Below are 27,902 nucleotides of genomic sequence, written 5' to 3'. Positions count from 1 at the left end.
GTTGAAAGCACCATTCCTGATTCCTCACAGCCCCCACACATTAAATGATGCGCCAAGGGAGGCCTTCTGAGGCCCATTAGCTTTGGGTGAGAAATGCCGTCCAGCCCTCAATTCTCCCTGAGACTAGTAGTCCTGATAAGTAGATCTATGGAAGCCCATTCCAACTTTCAACTCATGCCTCTGCGATGGGTGCTCACGCTTTGTCTCTCTCCACCTGAACTGACCCCAACATCTATGACCTCATAATAATAAACATCACTGCCGCAAGGAGTGAGATGTGTAGGGTAGAGTCGCCAACAGGGAGATGGGATCCCTGAGTAAGAAAATAATTATTAAGTCACAAAGAGGAATGAATGAGTAGATGTCAAACAATTTGAAAACTGTTAGAAAGCTGGTTTACCTTATATACAGTGGCGGAGGAAGCCCATGGGGTGGAACGCACCACAGGGCCTCCAGAGTCTGCCTGCCTCCTCCCACTCAGCCGCCATACAGCTGGGGGAGAGGCAGCGGGCGGACTGTTTGGGCAGGGGAGACGCATGGCTCGGGCGTGCTGTAGGCCCGACGGTGAGTGCCGCCCGGCATTTTGTCACCCCCCTCAGTGGTGACACCCGGGACGGCCCGAAACTACCACACACCCCTTCCTCTGCCCCTGCTTATATAGGCAGCATATTTCCACTTTGGGATGGCCAGCCTGCATAGGGCAGTTGTGGCCTGCTCAGATATATCCGTCATCTTCTGCTCTGTATCATATACAAATCCACACACACACACACACACACACACACACACACACTCCTACATGATGTGAGGGGAGGAGAAAGGTATGGGATTCTGCCTTTGGCAGCACAATAGAGAAATATTTTATTTCTAGAGAAAAAGGTTTTGCCCCTCCTCCCTTGTTTATCCTCCTTGCCTGGGACTGACACTGCAGCTTTTCAAAAGACGCTCGATTAAGAAATACGTCTGTTGTCATCTTATTGCCACATCATCCTGCAAATGCCAATGATGTGTCCACCCATTTGAGTTCTTTAAAAAGCAGATGCAGGAAAGGCAAAGCTTTTGCCTGTCTGCTGCCAGGATGGAAGAAACAAATCCAGCAAGAAACTCCAAGTGTTCCTACTTCTTCCTGCTTGGCTTCATTGCTTCCCTCCTCCTTCAATCTGCATCGGGTCGCGAGCTGGTGTTTGCGCTCTTAGTAAGTAAAGGAAAGCAAATATTTCGTTACTACTATGCATTTGGTTTGTGGGTTCTTCAAGGCGAAATTCTTGGGGCTGTGTCCAATTTTAGTTCTACTCAGAGAAGACCCATTGAAAGCAATTGATATGACTAACTTGGGTCCATTCATTTCAGTGTGTCTAAACTTAGTTGGAGCCCACCCTTGGTGTATGGCTCTCCAAAGGTTTCATGAATTAACTAGACTTTCAATGGTGGGTAGTACATGGTTTTCCTCCCTCCTACATTTACAGGAGTGGGGAACCTGTGGCTCTCCAGATGTTGCAGGATCACAACTTCCATCATTCTTGACCAGTGGCCATGCTGCCTGGGGCTGATGGGAGTTGTAGTCCAACAACAGCTAGAGGGCCGCAGTTCAGTAAGACTGTACACTGTAAATTAAAAACTGATGCTAACACATTCTGCCGGTCGCTTGAATTATTTTAAGATGCACTTGTGTTTAATGAGGGAGCTTATGCCTCTTTAGTCAAGAACCTGCAGTCTGCCTATAGCTTTTAGAGATGTAACATGCATCAGAATATTAAAGAATATAAAGTTAACAATTGAAATGCTTCCTGGCCTTCAAGTGTAATGAGCTCATCTATAAACAAACTCCAAAGAGCAGCCATTTTAGATTGCTGCTGTTAAGATACTGCTCTATCGGATACATGAGGTTCAAAGGGAGGATAATCACAGCCTACATGTAAATAGATATACAGTTTTACAAGGTGAGCATAGGGCAGCATCCTGATAGAAGGGATAAAACATACTATTGAACCAGCTGAAGTCATGAAGACATTGCTGGATAGGACCAAAGACCAGTCTAGTGTGTCGCCACAATGACCAACTTGATGCCTATGGAAGGCAGGAGATGGCTGCAATAGCCCTTTCCTGCTCATGAGACCTCATAACTGATATTCAGAGGGATATTGACTTTTTGGAGAAAGTAGACAATGGGTATACACATGCAGTAACGATTCAGTTCAGACCCCAATTTTATGCTTTGGGAAACAATTTGCTTAGGTCTGATTATCCAGCAAAACCGTGCTTTGTGCTTTCCCCATTAAAGGATTCACATAACATCCCTTATTATTTTATGGACAATGTATACGGTAGAGGTAATAGTAAGAAATCTCTGAAATTGCACAGTGCTGGTGCCTTTGAAGCTGGTTTGAAGTGCAAGGTGGATTTGGCTGGAGTGGATACATAGGCGTGTTCCATGGAAGCAGAAGAACTTGAACTTCCAGCATTTTACAAACAAACCCCATTAACAGAACGAGCAAATAGCGCTGAGCAGATAAGGACAAGGTGATATATTACTTCCACATCCTTTCCAAATCAGGACCAGCCCAAGGCGGTTTGCTGTCTGAGAACAAGTCGGTCCCGTCCCACCCCCGCATTCCACAGGCAGAAGCTGACTGGCTTGGAAGTTTATTTTTATTTAATACAAGTGTTGGAACAGTATTCTTCACCACACCTGAGGACAGCAGGCTAACTTAAGGGTAGCACAGCAAGCTGCAGGACATACACAACTCCGTCCTCCGATAGAGGGGAATGGTTAAGTGGAATGGTCAGGAGGAAGGGGGGGTGGGCTACCACTGCTGGCTCCCACCCACATGCCCCAGGATCTGAGTTCTGTGGAAGAAGGCAGGTGGGGGGGGAGGGGAACCCACTAATATTGGCTTTGTAGAGATCAATGATACATGCTTGGAGCAGCTTTCAAGGCAACTTCAATTGCCTGGAGATGTTATTTTCTTTCTCTCATTTTGCCCACTCCCCATAACTGCTTTACAGTAGTGGTCAGCGGTGTGGTAGCACTCACCTGATCTCCTGCCACCCATGTTGCTTCTGCTTACTGGCAAGTAGAACAAAAGGGGAAAGGTGGCAGGGTGCAAACGCGTTGGCAGGAGGCCCAGAATGGCTCTGCTGGTGTGTTTGCATCGCACCAACTTCATCTCCTCCTCCACCTCCCAGTGAGCTGTAGGAACATGGGCAAAGTGAGGTCAGGTGAGTGATGCCTTCTTATCATCTGACTGCTACTGCTGCATATCACTGGTGTTACAAAGGAGCTTGCGAGCCATCCAAGTTAAATTCTGCTGATCCTTCTCATCAAGTTGCTGAAAGTAAATTGGAAGGCTAAAACTGTATTGGCTGAACAGACTTGAATAAATTATTTCAACTTTCCCCCATCTTTACCTCACAGCCTTTCCTAGTTTGCTGCTGGCATAATATATTATTAATATTTAGCCCCCAAGTGAAGTTATGTTTTGGTGCTTGCTGAATTCCCCCCCCCGCCCAATTTCTATTATAATTACTGTATTTTTCACTCCATAAGACACACTTTTTTCCTCCTAAAAAGTAAGGGGAAATGTCTGGGCGTCTTATGGAGCGAATGTGTGGTCCCAGGAGCCGAATTACCCATGGGCAAAAAGCAGATCTTGCTTTTTTTTTTTAAGAAAGAGGGAAGGGGGTGTTGAAACAAAGCTGCTGAGCAGCTAATCAGCAAGCAATCGGAGGAAGATAAGGGACTCTAGCGATAAAGGAGGCTGCCTGGGAAGGGGGAGGTAAAGACAGCGAACTTGCAAGGAGAGGAGACAAGAATACTAAAACAAGCAATGAGGAGTAAAATTAGAAGAAAAGGCGAAGCAAAGAACTGCTCCAGCTAAGGAAAAGACACTAAGGCAAACAAGAGGGAGGGGGTGTTGAAACAAAGCCGCTGAGCAGCTGATTGCCAAGCGATTGGGGAGGGAGATAAGGGGCTCTAGAGATAAAGGAGGCTGCCTGGGTGGGGGAGGTAAAAGCCCATGGATCCTCAGGATTTTTGCATTGGGTCACCCCAAATTCACCATCAGATCACATAGCATGTCTGTGGCCACAGCATGAGCCACAAAAATAAAACATCCACTGTTTCGTTCAGAATATTTTTTTTTCTTGTTTTCCTCCTCTAAAAACTAGGTGTGTCTTATGGTCAGGTAGACTATTTTACTTTAGCATTATTCACTCTCTTTTACTAGATTTATCGGCATGGTGACAGAAGCCCTATTGAAGTCTATCCTAACAGCCTACACAATGAAAGTGCCTGGCCACAGGGATTTGGACAACTGACTAAGGTTTGTTGGCTTTTCATAAAGTTTGGTTTGAAAATTTTCAAGAATTAGACTTCTGGAATTTGGAATTTGTACAACATTTCATTCTAGCTCTAAGAGACATGATACCCCACTCTCTGATAGTCACAGATTGAAGTGGGCCACCTAACCTGACCTGTGGTGATCAGTGCTTGTCTCTACCTGACTTATCCAACACCCAAATCCCTCTGAATGTGCCTGATTTGGCTCAGGACTTGGAACTCGGGTGAATATGGTGCACAGCCCTAATAAAAGGGGCAATGGGTCTGTGATATAGCAGTCGAGAACCTTCCGGCTATGGGCTTGATTAGGCCTGCTAGGCTATCCTATTTGGCCTGCAAGACCATTTCAGCCAAGCTGCACCCACCTGTCGATCACCTCATGCCATGTTTTGGGCAGAGATCAGATGCATACAGGAAACACCATTCACTCTCAAGTGTATCAAATCCCTTTCAAATTCAACCCAACAGAGAAAGGCACCAGATGCAAACAGTGCCAAAGGTTGAGCCATGGTTGCAAAGGAATCATTAGGAGCATCAGGAGCACAATCCCAACCAATCCTTTGCAGCCAAGTCCCATGTGAAGTTGAGTCAAAGGACTACCAGGAGTGAACTGCCAACTGTTCATTTCCAGCCACAGCTTTAGTTTGAGTGCCGTTTGCACTTGGTACCTTACCTTGTCATGCTGCTTTCAACTGCATGCACACTTCTTCAGATACACTGAAACAGAAGTTGCCAGATCCTTCTATATAGTGAGAAGGTGGGGAGGGGTATTACTCAGAAGGGTGGTGGGAATGGGAGATTGGCAGATAGCTGAGATGAGCCTGTTGACGACTCTTAACGACTGTAATAGGTCTTGCAGGAAAAGGCAAGGGGTGAGAAGGTGAGAAATGGCTAGTCATGTATAATGAGATAAGAATCCAATGTCTCTGTTCAGACCAGGTCTCTCCATGAGATAAGAATCCAATGCCTCTGTTCCGCTATCTGCCAATCTCCCATTCCCACCACCCTTCTGAGTAATACCCCTCCCCACCTTCTCACTATATAGAAGGATCTGGCAACAGTGTATCTGAAGAAGTGTGCATGCACATGAAAGCTCATACCAAGAACTAACTTAGTTGGTCTTTAAGGTGCTACTGGAAGGAATTTTTTTATTTTGACTATGGCAGACCAACACGGCTACCTATCTGTAACTGCTTTCAACTGGAATCAGATACACAGGAGCTCTTGCTCACTCCAAGCGTATCCAATTCCTGCCAACCGCAGAGCAACAGGGAGAGGCACCAAATTCAAATGGCACCAAAGGTTCAACTGTGGCTCCAAAGAAACAATCAAGAGCACACTCCCAATGGCACATCTGCAGCTGTGGCTTTAACTTTTTCACATCTGATGTCACGTGCTTGACAAGTGGGCAGCCCTACCATTTGCCAGCCTGGCCCAGTGTTCCCCAAACTTGGATCTCCAGCTGTTTTTGGACTACAACTCCCATCATCCCTAGCTAGCAAGACCATTGGTCAGGGATGATAGGAATCGTAGTCAAAAACAGCCAGAGATCCTAGTTTGGGAAACACTGACCTGGCCCGTGGAGGAATTGCTATGTCTGGATCCGGCACTCTGGCAGAAAGCAGTTCCCCACCCCTGGCTCTGAAATGTTTCATATTAAGAGCAAAAGGGCCACATGGTGGATCCACCTGCATGGAAAACTGATCCTCTCCAGCCTCTGATCATTTTTGTCACATTTCTTCAATCATTGCCTAGGAAAACAGCCGGGGTGGGTAATGCTTGGCTCTCCACAAGGGCTAGAAAAGCCGTAAGACCGAACTCTGGCTTCAAGAGGAAATCATGTATCTATTGTTGCTCCCACAGATTGGAATGCAGCAGCAGTATGAACTTGGAAAATACATAAAGAAGAGGTACTCAAACTTCCTGAGTGCTGAATATAAACGAGACGAGGTGGGTAAGGGAATTTTCAAGAAAGAGATTGGTGTGGTTCATAACAACATCAGATTCTGTGTAAACCCAAGGGATGTTTTGATATTATTCATCAAACATTCCAGTGGTGTTAATAAGTCTCCTCCAGCAACGGTTGCCACTTCTGGGTGTAGCATAAAGGAAATTTCTGGAGTAAAGCTTCTGGTAGTAGAGGTAGAGGGACCCCTGACCATTTGGTCCAGTCGTGACCGACTCTGGGGTTGCGGCGCTCATCTCACTTTATTGGCCAAGGGAGCCGACGTACAGCTTCCAGGTCATGTGGCCAGCATGACTAAGCCGCTTCTGGCGAACCAGAGCAGCACACGGAAATGCCGTTTACCTTCCCACCAGAGCGGTACCTATTTATCTACTTGCACTTTGACGTGCTTTCGAACTGCTAGATGGGCAGGAGCAGGGACCGAACAACGGGAGCTCACCCTGTCGCGGGGATTCGAACAGCCGACCTTCTGATCAGCAAGTCCTAGGCTCTGTGGTTTAACCCACAGCGCCACCCACATCCCAAGCTTCTGGTATCTGATGATATTCAAAGGGAGACATTCCTTTGGGTTGGCAACAGATGAAGCACAGTCCTTATACACTTATTCCTCTTCATCAGTAGAGGCCTCTGCTAGAGAGGGTCTCAAAGGCTACCAAGCTGAGATGCCCTCAGATCCCATGACACCCTCCCACTTCTAATGAAGAGGTTTCTGAGTCCAGATCCTGGGTCTTGACACACTCCCTTAACCCTTTCTAGATTTTGATCCAGAGTACCGAAAGTGATCGAACCATTATGAGTGCCCAAGCAAATCTTGCTGGTATGTACCCTCCTACGGGTGATCAAATCTGGAATCCTAAAATCCTGTGGCAACCTATCACAGTGCATGTTGTACCAAAGGAAAGAAATCCGGTGAGTACCAGAGTCATAACCAATTTTGTCTGCCTTCCAGGCTCTTCCTCAGAAACCTAATACAGTATACCGAGAAGGAAGTGTATGCAAATGTTCATTTAAAATTATCATTTCCCTTAATCAGAGATTCTGCAACATATAGAAGAAGCACATTACCATTTGTAGCTCATTTATTTATAGCCCCGCCTTACTTTCTGCTGAAGGAAATAGCATTTGAATTTAGGATTTGGGGGCCAAGCTACCTTTGAGAGTGAGTTGATTCCTTGACTTCTAGTTCTGACATAGCGAACTGTCTTGTCCTCATGCAGGGACAGTTGGCTGTGTTGCAGCTGGTGTGATGTTGTAGTTGTTATCAGGGCCAATCCCAACACTGATTTAAATGTGCACATCAAAACCAGACAACTCTGTATCCACTGTACTGTTTTCATGAAAGGATAATGCTACAGCTTGTACATGTATATAAAGCTATATAAAGCTTTCTGTCTATTACTATAATATTTTTTCATACAACAGTAGCACCAACTGGACTTTCGCAAGCAGCAAAATATACTGAGATGTTTCAGAGCTGCAAGGAGCTTTGGCAAAGATCCGAGCAGTATCTTAGGCCACACTGTATGGTGCGCCAGAAAGCCTGCAGTATCTTTTCTTGCTTTAAGGTTTTTGTAGCTTTGGAGACTAAAGGACATTTGGAAAGAGTTTTCTTAAAGGCACAATGGAAACACGTCTCCCTTGCAAGTCTCAAATTGCTTCCTCAAAACCTTTTGTTGGGCTCTCCCTTACAACCCATTCCCAGCAGTAGGCAGGTTATTTCCCAGGGCGAACCAAGAGAGTTTCATCAGTCGTCATCATAATCATCATCTGTCAAGTAACAGGAGAGCCAGGAATAATTAGTTCTCATTTTGATGCCTGTTGGTTGCATGCGGCTGCAGTTTAGTTGGGCAAGAGCTACTACACCAGTCATGTGGGGTCTAATAACTGGCAGTTATCCACAAGTGAATCTCTTAGACCTATTCCTGGCCACATAATCTGTGCTGCGCTGAACTGTAGGCCTCAAGCAGGCTTCCTCAACCTCGGCCCTCCAGATGTTTTTGGCCTACAACTCCCATGGTCCCTAGCTAGCAGGACCAGTGGTCGGGGATGCTGGGAATTGTAGTCTCAAAACATCTGGAGGGCTTAGGTTGAGGAAGCCTGGCCTCAATTGCTGTCACTATGGAGCTGCTGCTCAGGAAATGTGATGCAAGGGCAAATGGCTGATGTTCTTTCTCTCTCAATTCTCTCAGAACTTAACTCTCCCCTCAAAATCTCCTCACCAAAACTCCCTTGTGTCAGGCAATGCAGGGTGTGGGGCGTTGAGGTCTAACCACCCCATGCCCAACCTCACAGTTCTGACAACATTCCTCACACAGAGCCAATTAGCTTTTTATTTGTTTTTTTTATCTTTTTGTAGGCGGAAACTCCCATTGATACCAATGCGAGAGGTTCCTCTTTTCACTAAGTGGTGGGTGAGGGAGTTTTGTGAAGGCTGAGGTGGTGCAACTCCCCACACGCTGCCTTACTCATCAATTGAGAGAGAACACTGAATATTAATTTAGCTTGACTCTGGGGATGCTTCCCTGCCAAACAGAAATGAGCTGCAGTCTTGATACCACACTGAGCAGCCATTCCCAAAGCTGGAAAAGCAAGAATTATATAGCACACATTTTGAGGGATAAGAAGTAAGAATTTTGATCATCTCTTCCCCACCTTCTCTCATCTGTCTTCCACTCATTTCTGGATTTTGGCCTGCAATGTTTGCATCAGATGTTGGGAGGATAGAAAAAGGAACAAAACTTCTTAGGCTCAACTCCTTGATTCATAGACGCTCCTTAACGCCACACAGACTGTCTGACATGAGTTCTAGTTCCTCACTGGGACGCCAAGCCCTTGGGACATACTCGCATTTATGGTGGGAATGCTCCTAGGTTAAATGCTTTGGGGATATAGCATTCCATGAAACTGGAACTATTATAAGGTGCCAAGTGACACCTTCTCCACAACTGGCAATATCTCCTTTATTCACTGAGGATTACACTGCTATGTACATTAAGGAATTAGTTGGGCACTTTCTTATTTGCAATTCACAACTGCAAAACTCTGCAGGGACTTGATATGAGTGAACCTGGTTTACTGGTATGGGAAAGTATGGGACATATTATTACCGGAGGGAAATGACATTCAAATTAAGAGTGCTTAGAGGACAAAATAAGAAAGATAATTTTATTTTGGTATGGCATGGTTGTGCAATGTACGTTAATATACAGGAACATGGAAGGTCTCAATATGCAGTTTCTAAACAGATTTAGATAATTTTAGTTCTACAAAGCAAGACCAATGTTACAATACGTCATTCTGACAACCAGAAAATATCTCAGTGATCATCTTCACTTTATTCTGTTAGTATATTAACAGCATGTCTATTTTGGTTTTAAAATAATATTTATTGAGTTTTCAAAAATTTAAATTTAAACACTACAAACAGATAAGCAAAGAAAAACAAACAAACGAAAAACAACACAATACAATACAAAAACACTACAAAACTAACACATAAGACAAATAAAACAAAACAAAGACCATTTAAAACATATTAAACAATTTCAATGTCATATCTTTTGTTCGCTTATTTCCACGACTTCCTTACACCTCCCTTTTTGTATTCCACATCAATTAATTATTTCAGCAATTCCTTTCCATCTTCCCCTGTTTTCTATCCTATAATTATCTTAACACATTCTAACCTTATTTTGTTCCCTTTAATACTCTATTGATCTATTTATACTTAATTCCTTATAACATTTCTGCGAAAGCCATATAACTTCATTCCAACTGTGTTCTAACATTCATTAATTTTGCAATATTTCTATAAATAGTCTTTAAACTTCCAGTCTTCTTCCACCAGCTCTTCTCCCTGGTCTCGGATTCTGCCAATTCTCTCAGCCAGCAAAAAGCAGATGATTCACAACAAAACTTAGGGGTCTGGCAGGGCAAGTCCACCTCCTTCTTTAGCATCCATTAATATCTTAAGTTTTACTCGGGGCTTCCTGCCCTGCCAAACAAATCTAGAGACGTCCCTCTGCCACCTCCTGAAACAATCCCTCCCATCCAAAGCTTGCAATGTTTGAAACAAAAACAGCATCCCCAACATCACAGCAACCCTCATCCCCACCACAACATCTCGGCCCAACAATAACCACTTCCAATTTAACCCTGTTTCCAAATCCCCCTTCTCTTCAAGCCAACGTCCTTCACAATTGCCCTTGAGTAAATTCACATTTTCCTCAGGTAGGGCTCTGATCCTCAATTTCATCTGTTTCTCTTTAAGTTCAGTCATAACCAGTGTCAGCTTGAATTCATAAAGTTGTCCTTGAATGGATGGGACTCTCTCCAGTTGAATTACTTTAACTTCAGCAGCAAGGGTTTTCTCCTTAACTTCATCCGCAGTTTGCCGTATCAGGATAGATTCCTGTATCAATTTCTGGGTGGTTTCTATATTAGTATTCACCTTTTGTCCCAGGTTATTTAAACTTTCTACCATTAAGTCAGTTTTAATATTTGCAGCATCCACTTTCATATTTATCACGTCCATTTTCTTGTGAAGTTGTTCCAGCGAGTCATTTATTTTCACTAATACAACCGCTAAGACCTCTTCTGGTGACATTCCGTCTTTCCCATCTGCCATAACACTCAATAGATTCAAGGTCAATCTCACAGTCTCACTGGTGTTATTTTACCGCTGGAAATTTCCCAGCCCAGATCTTATGTAGCCGCCAGTTTCAAGAACTTCCACTAGAGGGAAACAGTTTCTATTTGTATTGATACATAATATCCTCTTATAGGCACAGTTGAAACGGCCCAAAACTAATTTCAAAGTTACTTTCACTGCTGGAGACAGTAGAAACAATGTATCTTCTCTTATGCTAGCTGTCAATGAACGATCCAAATGCTGTCAATAAACATCCCACCAAGCGTCGGACCTACTAGCAGCCCGTTCCCAGGGTCCGAGCGGTGGTATTTTGCCTCTCTTGGTCTCTTCCGCAGGCAAACTCAGCCCACAACTCCCCCCCCCCGCGCTTCTCCTGCCTCCAAGGGGGGGATTATATTCTTTACTTATGGAAATTTAGTCTTTACAAAAGACTTTCCAAGACTTCAGCTTGCAGCCTCAATTGCTTCAGTCTATTTACAAAAGGGGAAGGCGGACTTCCTGTATTAAACCTTCCCCGTTTCGATGCCAAAGACGTTTTTAAAAATCCAATTTTCCCGATTAAGCTCTACTCACGGGTAGTTACTTTAGAGTCAAATTGTCCACAGGAAAAAGTCAGTGCTCTCCGACAACAGCTATGCGGCTTCACTCCGTGGAAGAAGCAGATGATTCGAAGCACCGTGCCGCTCACCCCACGTCGCTCCGGATCCCCGAAATCGGGTTTCCCCACGAGTGGGGGAGGCGCAAAAGGTGCCCACCGAATCCCACACTCACTGGCTTCTCCCGCCTGTGATTTTTAACGGGTCTCCGCGTTCGCCAGACCCAGATTTCCACGGGGCTGATTCCTCTCGGTCAGAGGAATCCAGCCATTGCCGGAGGCGCCTCCCCGGAAGTCAACAGCATGTCTATTTTGAAGCAGCTCCCATTGAGTTCAGTGGGGCTTACTGTATGTGTATGGATGGCGAGATCACTAAATCATGTGACTTCAAGCCAATGAACCCCTGCAGGTTATGAGACAGGTATAATTCAGAAATGGCATCATTGTGGCAAACATCAATCCTACATAGAGATAAGCACTCTACAAAAACCCAGCTGAGAAGCTTGAAGTGAGACAGAAGGCAGTTACAAGCATAGCTGTCAACCGTCCCTTATTTGGCGGGAAAGTCCCTTATCCCAGCACCGTGTCCCGCTGCTGTCCCTTATTGATGATGTCCCTTAAATTTCCCGGGTTTCAAAGGAAGCAGCTCCTCTCCCCTGCCGGCCAGGGAGGAGGGAGGCTCCAACTGTGTTGCTTGGCTGCCCAGCCCGCCCCCCTCCAGCCTCCTCTCACCAGCCTCGGCCCCCGGGAGCCCCTCCCCGCCGGGACTGAGGAGCCTTGAGAGGAGAGCAAGGGCAACCATAGAGAAAACAGTTCAGAGAGAGGAGGAGGAGGAGGAGGCAGAGGCGGAGGCACGGGCAGGTGTCCCAAGGGCTAACCATAGAGGGGGAAAGCGGAGGAAGGACCGCAAGCGCTTCTCCCATAGATTTGTAGTGGTAGACTACCATAGATGGTCTGATCTGTGGGTTTACTTCGGGCTCTACTCCCCCCCTCCTTCCTCCCGCCCTGCCTGATGGAACTGAGAGCTGCAGATGGAGCACGAGAGAAAAGATACAGAACTGCAGCAGCATCTTTGTGGCTTGGACGTCGTTTTTCGCGAAAAGTGGTTCCTGCTTGTAGTTATTTAATTGCAGTGTTTCATCAGCTGGTGTCCTGAGCAGCAACCTCTGGAAACGAAGGGCTAAAAACCAGCGCTGCTCTCCAAAATTATCTGGTCCCTTTTAACTTCGTATTTCAGCTGGTTGACTAAAATTCCTTATTTTGGCTGCTGACCCCTTATTTTCGAGGCTGCTGGTCCCTTATTTTCAAATCTGTAAGTTGACAGCTATGGTTACAAGTTGTGTCATTTTTGTTTCAGAAATTACGTTATCCAATTTTAAATTGTCCACGCTACCTGGAACTTCTGAAGGAAACGATGAAATCAAGTGAATTCCAGGCCAAAATTCAACCGTACAAGGTACTTTGTGCAGGATTGGGGGTGGGTATTGTGTCAGTAATATTTCCACTACAGCCTAGGGTCCAGACATTTCGAACTCTAGTGGGTAATTGCATTGCTGTTAGATTAAACCTCAATGTATCAAAACTAGCTTACTTAAAACATGTAGTATTTCTATATGCAAAGACCTATGCATACCGAACAATAAACACAGGCCCAGTTCAGATTATCAGTTCAGATGAGTAATTTGCCCACACATTGTGTTCGGATGCCACCTCTTCCTTCCTGTGTTAACCAGGAAATCTTCAGTCAACTATAATCCCTTAATTATTCCAAACTGAGAAATTTATGTTTAGAAAGTTCGGAACAAGCCAGGATCACAAACTAGGGTTGCCATACATCCAGAATCTTCCAGACATACCCAGAATACTGCAGTTGGAAACAGTGTCTGGGCAGATATTGGAAAATGTCCAGGAAAATCCATACATATGGCAACCCATGTCTCATGTCGGCAGTGTGATTGATTTTGCCCAAAAAGCTCAACAACTTCCCCCCAAAATGGTCAAGAGCTTTTGTGTCCGGATTTTCACTTTTTGAAATATGGCAACCCTGTCTTAAAACATGCTTGAAGTTGGTTTAAGATGCTGCATTTCCTGTTTATCCACTTTGGATGGAATGAGAAACTATGGTTAATTAAACTAGGGTTAATTCTGGGATAAATTGTGGTGCACTTTAAAGGGAATAAGGAAACTGCTGTGTACCCAGGCACAAGGCTAAGTTTATATCTCAGCTAGTTATTAAGCCAAGGTATGATCAACTGAAACAAGCCACAGTGTTAGTGCAGAGCCTATGGCTACAATCCTCCACACAGCCTGTAATAATACATAAGATGGATATTAATCTGACTTACCTATATGGAGAACTGCAGCCTATGAAATCTTAAGTGGCAAGTGACTACATTCCACAGACCTATCCATGCTTAGCAGTGTGCAGAATCATAACCTGTGCGATGAAAATATTAGAAAATCTTGGTGTCTGATTTGCATCTGAAGTATTCGTGTTCTCATTTCTTTTCAGGAATTTATAAAAACCATAGGTTTATATTCAGGATATGACCCTCAAGATCTCACCAATTTGGTCAACTTCAAAATCTGGCATGTACAGGATACTTTATTCTGTGAGGTATTTTTCTCTTTTTAAAAAATCTTTACAGTTTTATTGAGTTCTCCCATCAGACAGGGAGAAAACCCTGACTTATAATTAATTATTCAGTGGCACCTAAGAAAATTTAAAGGAGTGAAGGTGTTCATATACAAGTGCATAATAGTTTATGGAATGTTTTGTCTACATATAAATTTTATTTGGCTTAGAAAATGATGGGAAGGTGGATATTTTTGCAACTCATTAGAATATTTTCTCAGATAAAGGTAGGATTTCCAGAGAAAGGTACCAAGTACTGGGGCTGTTCAGATGTAACAGTAAACCATGGTTTGAAACAGGATAATCTGTGCACACACACCCATGTGTTGCTGATCTACATCTTTCCCTGCTTTCCTAATGGGAGCTGGAGTTCAGCCATAACTGGTAGGTCACAGATTTCCCATCCCTGATTTAGCAGACAAGCACAAACCATAGTTTGTCTTTGCAGATAGAATGGCAAGCTATGGTTTGACATTGAACCAAGACCTGAAGTTGCTATCTTGTAGAGAGCAACGGAAGAAAAGACAGCAGGGAGGTGAAGGAAAGATTGTATGAGCTTGAGTCTTATTACCGTCATACCTCGAGTTGAATGTGCTTCAGGTTGAGCGCTTTTGGGTTGCGCTCTGCGTCAACCCGGAAGTAACAGAGCGTGTTACTTTCGGGTTTCGCCACTTGCGCAGACACTCAAAATGATGTCATGCACATGCGCAGAAGCGTCAAAACGCGACCTGCGCACACGCTGACGCGCCATCGCACCTTACGTTCCATTCAGGATGCGAACGGGGCTCCGGAACAGATCCCGTTCGCATCCCGAGGTACCACTGTATAAGGGCATTACATCTCAACAGACATTTGGCATTACATCTCAACAGGTCCAGTATATGGCACCTCAATCTGATCTGAATGAAAATTTGCTCAGACTTAAAATCAAGGCCACAGACAGCAAAAATATAAAGCCAGATAGAGCTCTATTGGCTCATCAAATCACCTGATCCTGCCTGAACGCTTCTGTTCAGACATGATGGCATTAGACTCGCTGTTCTCTCTGCCTTTAAGTTTCCTTCGTAGGTGCAGAGAATAAAGCTTCCAGGCTTTGTTTCCAGACTCCCAAATTTGAGCCCTCCAGAGCCTTACTAGTTTTTATTCCATCTATGAACAGGGGCTATATCAACCATGTAGCTTGCAACAGCTTTTTGCGGCATGGAGAGCAAGGTAGAATCTATACTGTGATTTACTACTTAGAGGGATCATAGAATCATAGAGTTGGAAGAGACCACAAGGGCCATCGAGTCCAACCCCCTGCCAAGCAGGAAACACCATCAGAGCACTCCTGACATATGGTTGTCAAGCCTCTGCTTAAAGACCTCCAAAGTAGGAGACTCCACCACACTCCTTGGCAGCAAATTCCACTGTCGAACAGCTCTTACTGTCAGGAAGTTCCTCCTAATGTTTAGGTGGAATCTTCTTTCTTGTAGTTTGGATCCATTGCTCCGTGTCCGCTTCTCTGGAGCAGCAGAAAACAACCTTTCTCCCTCCTCTATGTGACATCCTTTTATATATTTGAACATGGCTATCATATCCTGGGGTCCTGCCAGAGTCAGACAGCAAATCCAAGTGTGACATTGATGGCAGGAGCCCAGAGGTAGAGATGGGTGAGGAAATAGTTCAGTATGCATTTTAATCTGAATTTATGCAATTTGTACTTCCTGAAACAACACACACACACACACACACACACAGAGAGAGAGAGAGAGAGAGAGAGAGAGAGAGAGAGAGAGAGAGAGAGAGAGAGAAACAATGGCCCAACATGGCAATAAAAAGCAGAGCTACAAAATGAGGTATTTCAAAAATAAGAGTAATGTGCTTCTTTCTATTGCAGTCTATTCACAATTTGACACTTCCTGTGTGGGCTACTAAAGAGGTGAGGGCAAAACTGGCTGAGCTGACCGTGTTATCCTTGTCGTCGTTATTTGGGATTTACAAAAGAGAAGAGAAGGCGCGGCTGCAAGGAGGTAACCAAGACCCTTTCACTGAGGCACTGTGATTGACTTCTCTTGCTTTGCAGCACACTCTAACTGAAACGAGACAGGCCTTAGGGCTTGGGTGCTCTTAGCTGGTGTAACTGGAACCTTAATTAACAAAAAGCCTTAGTGGGTTAATCAGTGCAAGCCAATTTTAATCAGTGATGGAGAATCTTAACTGGTGGAGCAGTGTGTTGAGGAGCACATGTTCATTTTGTTTCTGCTGTTTTATTGTGGTATATGCTGGGCTTATAACTCATCCTTGCCTCTCCAGTTGAAGGATGCAGGCTCTGGGACGGGGTGGCTAACTGATGGTGTTCCAAATGTTGTTGAACTCCAACTCCAACCAGTGCCAACCAGCTAGTGGTCAGGGATTATGGGATTTGTATCCCAGAAACATCTGGAGAGCCACAGGATAGTCACCCCATTCCTAGGACAATCCAGGGTGCTATCGAGCCCTAGAGGGCTCCAAATAAGTGGAAATGGACAAACGGGCAAAAAATATTTGATGATAAATGAATAGTTTGAGGAGTAGCTGAGGTGGACTGCGGTGCAATAATCTGGTTTTCAGTGTGGTTATGAAATAGTCTAGTGGTCTGGAGTTTTAAGTTCATACACAGGGTGGATCTACACTCATGGTTTATAACGCTAAGAAAACGTTTCAAAAAGGCCACCACCTGTCTGATAGCCATTGGAAGGGCGTTCCACAATACTGGGGCTGCTGCACTAAAAGCTGCATTTCAACATGGAGCATGCAACAATGCAAGAAGCATCTCCCGTTATGACTGCAGCACTAATATATACAGTGGTACCTCGGGTTAAGTACTTAATTTGTTCCGGAGGTCCGTTCTTAACCTGAAACTGTCCTTAACCTGAAGCACCACTTTAGCTATTGGGGCCTCCCGCTGCCGCTGCACCACCGGAGCATGATTTCTGTTCTCATCCTGAAGCAAAGTTCTTAACCTGAAGTAATATTTCTGGGTTAGTGAAGTCTGTAACCTGAAGCGTATGTAACCCAAGGTGCCGCTGTATAGGATAAAGCAATCTCCCAGGTTTCCTGGTCCCAGCTCTTAAGGACCAGTACTAAAACATTAAACCTGGCCCAGTACCATGGTAGATCCCTCAGTGTAGATCCCTCAGCACAGATGTTATATGCTGATGATAGGTCCAACAGCTGCTCACCTGGTGAGGCGGAGAAACAGCAATAACCTCCTGGCAGTAACAAGAATGTGTGGGTTAGGGTATTTTTTCGTATGTATTCATATATATTTTCCTACACATTTTTGTGTCTATTTTTCTTCTTCTCTTTTTCTTTGTATCGCTTTATTTCTTTATTATCGAAACCTTTTTGATAAAATTTTCAAGAAAATATTAATACACACACACACACACACACAAAGTCAGCAACAATGTTGGGGATGTGTGGTGCACCAGCAGAGACACAAACTGGCACTCCCACCAGGGACCCAGCATCAAACTGGCACTGCGTCACTGCTGCTGGGAAGTTATTGCTGTGGCTCCGCCCCACCTGGTGAACCACTCCTGAACAGGTTGCCCAGTTAGCATCCTAACCGCCATGTTCTGCTCCAGATGCACCTTCTGAGGCAAGCCCTGGGGCACCCCACATAGAACGCATTTCAGTTTTTAGAAAGCCATGTGGTTTTTAAAATAACTGAGTGAGCACAAAGTGTCTTTTAACTGCAGCTAAAACATACCATTTGGAACTTGAAAACAGCTTTTCCAGTTTACGGATCTATCACCTATATGCCCAGTAGATTGTGCCAGCTGTTAATACCTCAATGCAAATAACATGATGTAGTATCAAACACCCACACAAACTGAGGCATGAAAGAAAACACTCAGGTGTTGCTTGACCTGAATTTCATCCCACTGTATTAGATGAGCACTCCCATCATTGCACTGACATTTCACGTGCCTTCCTCCTTCAAATTATTGGCTGCGTCCCTAAAGTGCTTACCTTTGGTTGGATCATGTCCCTTCTAGCTTTGCCTTAGTTGTCTCGCAGTACTTATGTTTATATTATTTCATCACACTCGTGATGCTGCAGTAAGTGTATTTATTTCTAAATATCTCATTACAGTGGTACCTCAGGTTACAGATGCTTCAGGTTACAGACTATGCTAACCCAGAAATAGTACCTCAGGTTAAGAACTTTGCTTCAGGATGAGAACAGAAATCGCACAGCGGCAGCGGGAGGCCCCATTAGCTAAAGTGGGACCTCTGCGTAAGAACTGTTTCAGGTTAAGAACAGACCTCCGGAACGAATTAAGTTCTTAACCTGAGGTACTACTGTATCATATATATATTTTCTAAATCTGTAATTGGCTCAGGAAACATAAATATGTTGTAGTGATGAAAATGAAACAGTCTGTGACTGTTTACATTTGAAATGTAATTTTCTTAAAATGGGAAATTTAAAGTCACATCTTATTGTTGCTGGGGTTTTTTGTTTTTGTTTTGTTTTGTATATAAAAGTATTTCTATATGCCCCTACCCTAAAATATCTGGCTAGTGTACCGCGTTAAAACATAAAACACCATAAAAAAATAATAAAATGCAGATAATCACTAAGGTGACCGGCTAAAACAAAAAATTAAACAGCTACAAAGACCTGTCAGCATTAAAAGATCTTCATGAGAAGCCTGAAACTCAAAAGCGAGGCTGCCTTCTGAGTCAGCATTGGTTCAGCAGTGTTAAATGCCCTGACTTCTAGTTGAGCCCTGTAATGTAAGAGACTGCTTCTTGGGAGAAAAGCAATGACAAACCTAGACAGCATCTTAAACAGCAGAGACATCACCTTGCTGACAAAGGTCCGTATAGTTAAAGCTATGGTTTTCCCAGTAGTGATGTATGTAAGTGGGAGCTGGACCATAAAGAAGGCTGATCGCCAAAGAATTAATGGTTTTGAATTATGGTGCTGGAGGAGACTCTTGAGAGTCCCATGGACTGCAAGAAGATCAAACCTCTCCATTCTGAAGGAAATCAGCCCTGAGTGCTCACTGGAAGGACAGATCCTGAAGCTGAGGCTCCAATACTTTGGCCACCTCATGAGAAGAGAAGACTCCCTGGAAAAGACCCTGATGTTGGGAAAGATGGAGGGCACAAGGAGAAGGGGACGACAGAGGACGAGATGGTTGGATGGTTCTTGAAGCTTCCAACATGTGTTTGACCAAACTGTGGGAGGCATTGGAAGACAGGAGTGCCTGGAGTGCTCTGTTCCCCTGGGGTCACAAAGAGTTGGACATCACTAAATGACTAAACAACAACAATGTAAGGGACAGTTAGCAGCGGTCCTCTAAATGATTTTAATGATCTCACTGAGATATAAGGGCTTGTACAGCGTCCGTTTAGATACACACTGAATTATCATGATCTCTGGGCATAACTATCTATATTCCAGTGAGAATCACAGTTGAAAATAGCACCAGTATTGGACTCACAACTCACCCAGGGCACTTGCTAATTGCATGCTATCAGTGATTGATGATTGGATTTGGAATTACATCATATTTATATGTAATCGCTTGAGTGCTTGTTTCCCATGCTATAAGGACATAGCTGCCACTCTTGGCGATTTTTCATTTCATATAGAAAGAGGCAACAGAAAGACAATCTAGCAAAACTATTCTAGTAACTATTGACAGTTTTTAATTCAAAGCTATAAAACACATCAGATTTGAAGTTAAGTACTGATAAATTCCATTTATTTCAATTTGGAGAAACAGGCTGCATTCCTGTATGCACCTACCTGGGAGTGAGTCCATTGATCTCAGTAGGACTTACTTCTTGGTAGACATGTACTGTATAGGAATGTGCTTTTAAACATCTGCTTGACACTCCTGTTGACCAATGAATAACAAGTATTAATTAATTAAACTTAAACACTGCCCTTCATCCAAAGAGCACAGGGCAGCTCACAAGATAAAAATACAAAGCAACAACACAAAATGCATAATATAACAAAAGCAAACCAATATAACCCACCTCTCACAAACACATTATAAAGGACATAGAATGTTTAATCAGCCAAAGGCCTGGTTATAGAGAGACCAATGACAATTTTGGTGGGATGGTGACCCTGTTAATTGCTGGAGATTGCATAATTGGCTAATATATTATTGCCATTCATTATTATATTGAATCAATTCTTTTTTTGCTCCTTTCTATGCTATCCTGTATAGAAACCTCACAATTTACAGGGCAATCCTAACCTTGACTACTCAAGAGGTCATTCCTCTGTAAATTCAATGGCGCTTACTGCCAGATAAGTGAGATTCAGACTGTAGGTTTAGTACGTAATTTTGCAGTATTTTTTCTACATCAATATCAACACTATCTCACTTCTACTAAGGTCTCCTTGTGAAAAATATTCTAGAAAAAATCTCCAGGGCTGCTAAAGGTTCAGAAAAGAGGAAAATGCTCGTCTATTCTGCAGTGAGTATATTTCCCCCTAAAAACTTTGGTTGAAGTTGTGGGCATAGTTCGGCTGATCAATCTCAATTGGAATTTACTGTGTAATCCTAGAAAAGCCCACTCTGAAGCAAATCCCATGGAGTTCAATGGGACTTGCTCCCAGGTACGTGGGTATAGGATTATAGCATTAAGCAGTTTAAATCTGTGCAGGATTCCGCACTGCATCAAACTGGCTTTTAAGTTTAAAGCCCCGAGAACCTATTCACTCTCTAGCAAACCTGAGACCAAATGTACTTGTCAGAACCTGGTAATGAGAAAACGGGCCTGTCTCTCTCCGTCTCTGTGGATTCAGCTCTACAGCTGCAAATAAAAAGTTTTAAGTGTGCTGTAAAGTGCATTATGGGACGCGGGTGGCGCTGTGGGTAAAACCTCAGCGCCTAGGACTTGCCGATCGCATGGTCGGCGGTTCGAATCCCCACGGCGGGGTGAGCTCCCGTCGTTCGTTCCCAGCTCCTGCCCACCTAGCAGTTTGAAAGCACCCTTAAGTGCAAGTAGATAAATAGGTACCGCTTTATAGCGGGAAGGTAAACGGCGTTCCGTGTGCTGCTCTGGTGCCAGTTCGCCGGAGCAGCTTCGTCACACTGGCCATGTGACCCAGACAGCGCTGTCCTCCCGGCCTCTAGAGTGAGATGAGCGCACAGCCCTAGAGTCTGTCAAGACTGGCCCACATGGGCAGGCGTACCTTTACCTTTAAAGTGCATTATACAAATGTGACACTAGATGGTGATGGTGAGCTATGGCAAATTCTATATATTTTTCAAACTTTTTTTTTAGAAAAGCATTTTCACAACTTTTTTTATATGTGTCTAGATTCTGTCTGTCTGTATCTTTCTGTGTGTGTGTGTGTGTGTGTGAGAGAGAGAGAGAGAGAGAGAGAGAGAGAGAGAGAGAGAGATGGAGAATGGGTGAAGGAAGAAGATATGTTATACATTCTCAAGTCTGCTGAACCGTGTTCTGCATCTAGCAATTAATGAAAAGTTTTCAAATTAGCAATATCACCAATACAGTGGTGCCTCGCAAGACGAAATTAATTCGTTCCGCAATTCTCTTCGTCTTGCGGTTTTTTCGTCTTGCGATGCACGGTTTCCCATAGGAATGCATTGAAAATCAATTAATGCGTTCCTAGGGAAACCGCCTTCAGACCAGGTCCGGGGACAGTCTGTCCCCGGACCTCTTCTGAAGGCTGGGGGGGGGACAAGGGCTTTTCTTCCCACCCCCAGCATTTTAAAAAACCCCGGGACAGCGGAGGACTTCTCCCCTGTCCGGGGCGATCTTAAAATGCTGGCGGGCGGCATTTTAAAATCGCCCCGGACAGCGGAGGACTTCTCCGCTGTCCGGGGCGATTTAAAAGCCCCTGGGAAGGCAGGCAGGGGGGACAAAGACTTTTGCCCCCCGCCAGCCTTCAGAAGAGGTCCTGGACCTCTTCTGAAGGCTGGCGGGGGCGAAAGTCTTTGCTCCCCCCGCCTGCCTTCAAAAGCTGTCTGGCCCAGGCTTCCCGGACCTTTCCGCCAGCAGCGGCAGCGCTGCCACTGCTGGCGGAGACTTGCCGGCATGCAGAAGCCTGCGCGCAGCGCGCCCAGGCTTCGCGGATCTCTCCGCCAGCAGCGGCAGCGCTGCCGCTGCTGGCGGAGACTTGCCGGCATGCAGAAGCCTGCGCGCAGCGCGCCCAGGCTTCGCGGATCTCTCCGCCAGCAGCGGCAGCGCTGCCGCTGCTGGCGGAGACTTGCCGGCATGGAGAAGCCTGCGCGCAGCGCGCCCAGGCTTCGCGGATCTCTCCGCCAGCAGCGGCAGCGCTGCCGCTGCTGGCGGAGACTTGCCGGCATGTCGAAGCCTGCGCGCAGCGCGCCCAGGCTTCGCGGATCTCTCCGCCAGCAGCGGCAGCGCTGCCGCTGCTGGCGGAGACTCTCCTGCCTTCAAAAGCCGTCCGGGATAGCAGGAAGCGCTTCCCTGCTATCCCGGACTGCTTTTAAAATGCTGGCGCTGGGGAGCAAAGCCTTTCGGCCCCCGCCAGCCTTCCTGGACCTCTTCTGAAGGCCGGAGGGGGGGGGAAAGGCTTTGCTCCCCACCGCTAGCATTTAAAAGAGGTCCCCGGAGATTTCCCTATGGGCTTTCGTCTTGCGAAGCAAGCCCATAGGGAAATTCGTTTTGCAAAGCGCCTCCAAAACGGAAAACCCTTTCGTCTAGCGGGTTTTCCATCTTGCGAGGCGTTCGTCTTGCGGGGTACCACTGTAGTTACCTTTAGAAGCTGCCTTCATTCACAAAACTTTACAGATGTATGTTTGGGTTTCTTTTTCACAGCACGACACTACACTTGGTGCCTTGCAGATGGCACTCAATATCTACAACGAAAAGCTGCCACCATATGCAGCTTGCCAGTTTTTTGAACTGTATCAAGAAGATAATGGGCAAGTACTGTATTCTATTGTTTCCTCAACAATTGCAACTTTTCCCGTTATGTGTGCATTCAAATTCTAAAATTACTGTCCATGTACTGACTGTTCCCCAAAATGCATGAGGCTTAAATCTAGGGCCCAGAATCACAATGGCGTTTTGTCTACCTAGCTTTTCGAATTTATTTATTTTTAAATCTCTTAGTGGCTAATGTGGTTAAAACATGGGCAGCAATATAGATAAATAAGGACAACCTAAAATATCAGCCATCAAGCTCAGCACCAAACAGGAGTTTGGTGTGTGTGCATCAATGTTAGGGCATCTCAACCAAAAAGGGCCTGTCATAGAATCATAACACTGTAGGGTCAGAAGGGACCCCGAGGGCCATCTAGTCCAACCCCTGGAATGTAGGAATATGCAGCTGTCCCATATGGGGTTCGAACCTGCAACTTTGGCTTTATCAGCACCTTGCTCTGACCACCCGAGCTACCCATGCACTTTTCGCTCACCTCACTTCGGAAGCTGGGGAGGGCAGGAGCTGAAAATGTATTTCTATGAGGAATCTTAATAGCTGGGTACCCCCAAAAACCCATTTAGTTTAACCCTAGACTCATTACAATACAACTGAGAGGTTTTAATTGCCATACATTGCCCAGGTCAAGACTGAGATCTGCTTTTGCCTGTGTGGTATTACAGACTCTGGGTTTAGTTGTTCTCGAATAACTGTGGCTGTTGAGGCCTTTCCATTTCATTCCTGAATAGCACTCCTCCTATCGTTATAATTTAACTTATGCTACATTTTCCTTCTTCTTTTTTTCCTTGGTTCTGCAAATCAGAGAGCAAACCGTTGAAATGTATTTTCGGAATCACACTATGAAGGACCCCTATCAACAAACTCTTCCTGGTTGCTCATCTGCGTGTCCCCTGCCAAAGTTTGCTGACCTGGTTTCTCCCATCCTAGTAGACGACTGGGCCAATGCATGCGGGAACGTAGAAAAAAGAAAAGGTATTGTAATTTCCTTAGCTAGCCACACATGATCATCAGTACAGAAATGGCTGAGAGCTGTATATTGGCTATTGTACCAATATGAAAGCAGGGCTGGATCTACACTGACCTTTCTAACATTATTAGAACAATATTAGATATATCTTTCTAAAATGTCACAGGGCGTACTGGTGAATTAAAAAATGTTCCTCCATAGCAATTCAGTTTCCATTACTGCTGGCTCCTGGTTTCTCTGCAGCACCCTTTGGTGTCACATTTGAATAACACATTATTAATGTTACAAGCAAAACGTAATGTGACCACCACATTATGAAAAGCATTCCTTAATCCTTCCTTAACATTATAAACCATGAGTGTAGATCCGCCCCAGATGTGAGCAGTTGATTACTCAAGGCAAAAGTGGCCACCATTTGGACAGTGCTGCTCAAAAAAGCATTGCCAGTTAGTTTTGTTTGCCCTCCAGTGATGTCATCACATCGACAAACATGATTGTCTGCGTTGCACTGTGATCTCATCTTGTTTCATTGTATAGTTCCCCAACTGGCTGGTGACCACCCAGAAAATGCAGTAATCAGAAGCCACAAAAGGGGGGCTAATTGTGGCAGCAGGCAGGAGAGGAAAAGCAACAATAAATATGAGTGATAAATCACACATGGATGTCACAATTTGGGGGAGAAGAGGCAATATCGTTAGCTCAAAAATAGTGTTATGAGTTTGGAGGGAGGGGAGAGCAGGCTCTATGCCGAGACCATTATAATCCCTGGATCAAGCAAGTGTTAAAATATAAGCCAGGCTACCTTCATGATGGGATGCGGGTGGCGCTGTGGGTTAAACCACAGAGCCTAGGACTTGCCGATCAGAAGGTCAGCGGTTCGAATCCCCATGACGGTGAGCTCCCGTTGCTCGGTCCCTGCTCCTGCCAACCTAGCAGTTCGAAAGCACGTCAAAGTGCAATTAGATAAATAGGTACCGCACCGACAGGAAGGTCAACGGCGTTTCCGTGTGCTGCTCTGGTTCGCCAGATGTACTGGCCACATGTACGCCAGCTCCCTCGGCCAATAAAGCGAGATGAGCGCCGCAACTCCAGAGTTGGTCACGACTGGACCTAATGATCAGGGGTCCCTTTACCCTTTATATTTTTACCTTCATGATGAGGTGATCGCCTGGGAGATGAGCAATTAGGGGAGCAAAGGAAAGGGGCTCTGTGCGAGATGGCAAATTGATGGGGCCCCTCCCTCAACTTGCAGTAGTTAGAAAGACGAGAACAGAGAGTGCAGGAATGTGAACTAAACGAAAAGCAGCAAGCTGAAGAGAGAGTCAGAGCAATGTCTGATTTCTGCTTGAATCCAAGACTGCAGTTATGGGAGAAATGAACCTATTAGGGTGTTAATGCTGTGAACCCCTCCATCGTAGGCTCAGGTTGTATATATGTGTAAATAAACTATATATCATAAAGACACCACAGTCTCTGCTGTGCCTTGTTCTGAAGGAAACATAAACCCTAGGTAAGCGCCTGGAACCCCGGGAATCTCACACCACTCGGAGATTGGGGTGGCATGCAACAATACATATGAAACCTTTTTTAAATATGTAACCTATTTTTAATAACATCTATATTTTAATCATGACTCTCGAGCCAGGTCATGTGATCAAAATGCACTATAAAATGGACAGATTCTTCTGCAAAAATGTGTACATTAGGTATACAGAAATATGTTTATTAATAGAAATCCACACGAAAATGCTGACAGGTTTTTATCAGGATTGAAAAACAACAACACGTTTTAAAAATTGCTGCGGAAGTGTGGAGAGCTGAATTTAAACCTGGAAAAATGAGAAACTGAAAGAAGTGAAACTCACAGTTCCATCCACCCCGAACTGATTTTCTTACCACTTGCACAATCTTGGTAGCTGGACTGGGGGGGGGGGCAAACGCCAGGTGCAGTACCTGTTTGTCCCTGCAGTTTCTCATCCAGCCTGATTCTGAGCCCTCTTCTCCCGATATCAGGCATTGGGCTACACAATCTACAGTTTACCAATTCTAGGGCTGCCTCAGAGCCTTTAACATAACTTACCTAAAATAGGCATTTTGCTGCCACAAAATCCGAAAGCCAAGGAAGGGGAAGATGAAAAGGATGAGGGGATAAGTAAGAATATTGCAATAGCCTTTTAATTGTTTCTTACAGGAAAATGTTCCCAAGAAAATGAGCAGGCTTTGTGAAAGAAAGAAAGAAAGAAAGAAAGAAAGAAAGAAAGAAAGAAGATGCCTAACTGGAAAGAAGCAAGATGGAAGAGTAAACTGACCTTCTGCAACACCTTGAAATGTGATGCTGCCCAAATCGCAAATGTAAGGGTCTCTTTTTAAAGGCTGCATTGGATTAATAATAATAATAATAATAATAATAATAATAATAATAATCCCACTGCCTGATAACACTTCAACAATAAAGATTGCTTTAAATAAAGAACTGGGATTTTGGAGTTCACCTATTTCAATTGCCATCTGCTAGAGTTTGCATGGGCAGCAGGATTTTCCTTGTGTAGCTGGTTGTTGCTGTTTTAATGCCAGGCTGCTTCTAGGTCCCTTGGGAGATGCTGTGTCTCCTTGCCCTCTTCCAGCCGAGAGCAGGGGTGTTTGGTCCTGTGTGTCATTTCTGAACAAGTGGCTTCCATGTGGGGAAGGACATTCATGTGGGTTCTGCTGCAGAGCGTGGGAAGGCAGCAGGAGAGATCAGGAGGGAAAGCCACTTTGAGAAGGAGCACCCTGCACCCTGCACCCAAAGGCACCCCACCCCTAACTTCTCCTGGGAAGATACAGTCAGCCCAGGACGTCCATCTTCTCTCCTCCTAGGCCTTTTCGCTGCTTCTCCTTCTTGCTACCCAACCTCTTTCTTCCTGCCTCTGCTCATCCAACACCCCACCCTCTGACAGTCCTGGATCACTCTGGGTCACCTCACCTGACCCACAGGAATCCGGGGCTGCCTCCATCTGATTCAGGTGAACCATGGATCCCCCAGAATAGGCCCCATTCAGTTCAGGATTCAGCCCAGTCTGATGCACAACCACCATGTACATCTTACTAGTGATATAAATATTTGCACCCAGCCATCTGTTACATGACAGGCACTGAAACTGCCTGGTCTCCCTGTACAGACAACATCACTTCTGACTCCCTGTGTTCAGTTTCTGCCAAGGGCTAACGTCAACATGGTCCACTGATGGTTGGCTCTGCTTTGGCAATGTGATGTACCTGAGCTTTTTAACATTCTCTTGCTCAGTGAACACTTAATCTACGGAGCTAATGGTATTGTACCGTGCTGATGTCCTCATTGACTGACCATGCTGTAGACGTTTGATGCATGCAATTCCTTTGGATTATACGTACAGGCTATAATAACTGCACTTGTTACCATCCACATGAATGTTACAATCACGTATGTTTTTTTTAAAATATTGTATATGTAAAAGAAGAAATGGTTTAAAATTATTTACATACAAGCTTTTTTTTTAACGGAAATACACATCTGCATGACAATCAGAGGTTGAGACCCAGGAAATTGGCAGAGTGAGTGGAAGTAATTGGGAACACTTCCAGTGCTTAATTACTGCATGATAGCCTGCTGTTAAAAGCTTGGAAATACAGCCAACGGCAATGAAAAGTGGCAGTCCAATGCAGAATTAGTATTTATCAATAAACACATTGAAGGCACGTTAGAGTTGTTTTATCCCAGTTTCTTAATGATGATCATTGACCATGATAACAAAGGTTAGATTTTCAGAGGAAATTTTTCTAAGAAAATGCCT

General features: G+C 44.7%; 2 protein-coding genes across 2 annotated transcripts in view; both read left to right on the top strand.

The window, feature by feature from the left end:
- Nucleotides 1-27,902, top strand: part of LOC308570119 (prostatic acid phosphatase-like) — a 269,185-nt gene that overhangs the window by 207,108 nt on the left and 34,175 nt on the right. The window lies entirely within an intron of this gene.
- Nucleotides 965-26,566, top strand: LOC308570103 (prostatic acid phosphatase-like). Its single transcript, XM_081164795.1, has 11 exons — nt 965-1,195; nt 4,227-4,322; nt 6,203-6,289; nt 7,062-7,214; nt 12,909-13,007; nt 14,064-14,168; nt 16,066-16,198; nt 20,580-20,662; nt 23,000-23,106; nt 23,929-24,098; nt 26,285-26,566. The coding sequence occupies exons 1-11, from the start codon at nt 1,040-1,042 to the stop codon at nt 26,317-26,319; spliced, it is 1,224 nt and encodes a 407-aa protein (XP_081020921.1). The 5' UTR covers nt 965-1,039; the 3' UTR covers nt 26,320-26,566.

Source organism: Podarcis bocagei (genome assembly GCF_964188305.1).
Source record: "Podarcis bocagei genome assembly, chromosome: 12".
Classification (NCBI taxonomy): Eukaryota; Metazoa; Chordata; class Lepidosauria; order Squamata; family Lacertidae; genus Podarcis; species Podarcis bocagei.
The sequence above is the reverse complement of the archived record's forward strand: the minus strand, read 5'-3'. Positions and strand labels throughout refer to the sequence as shown.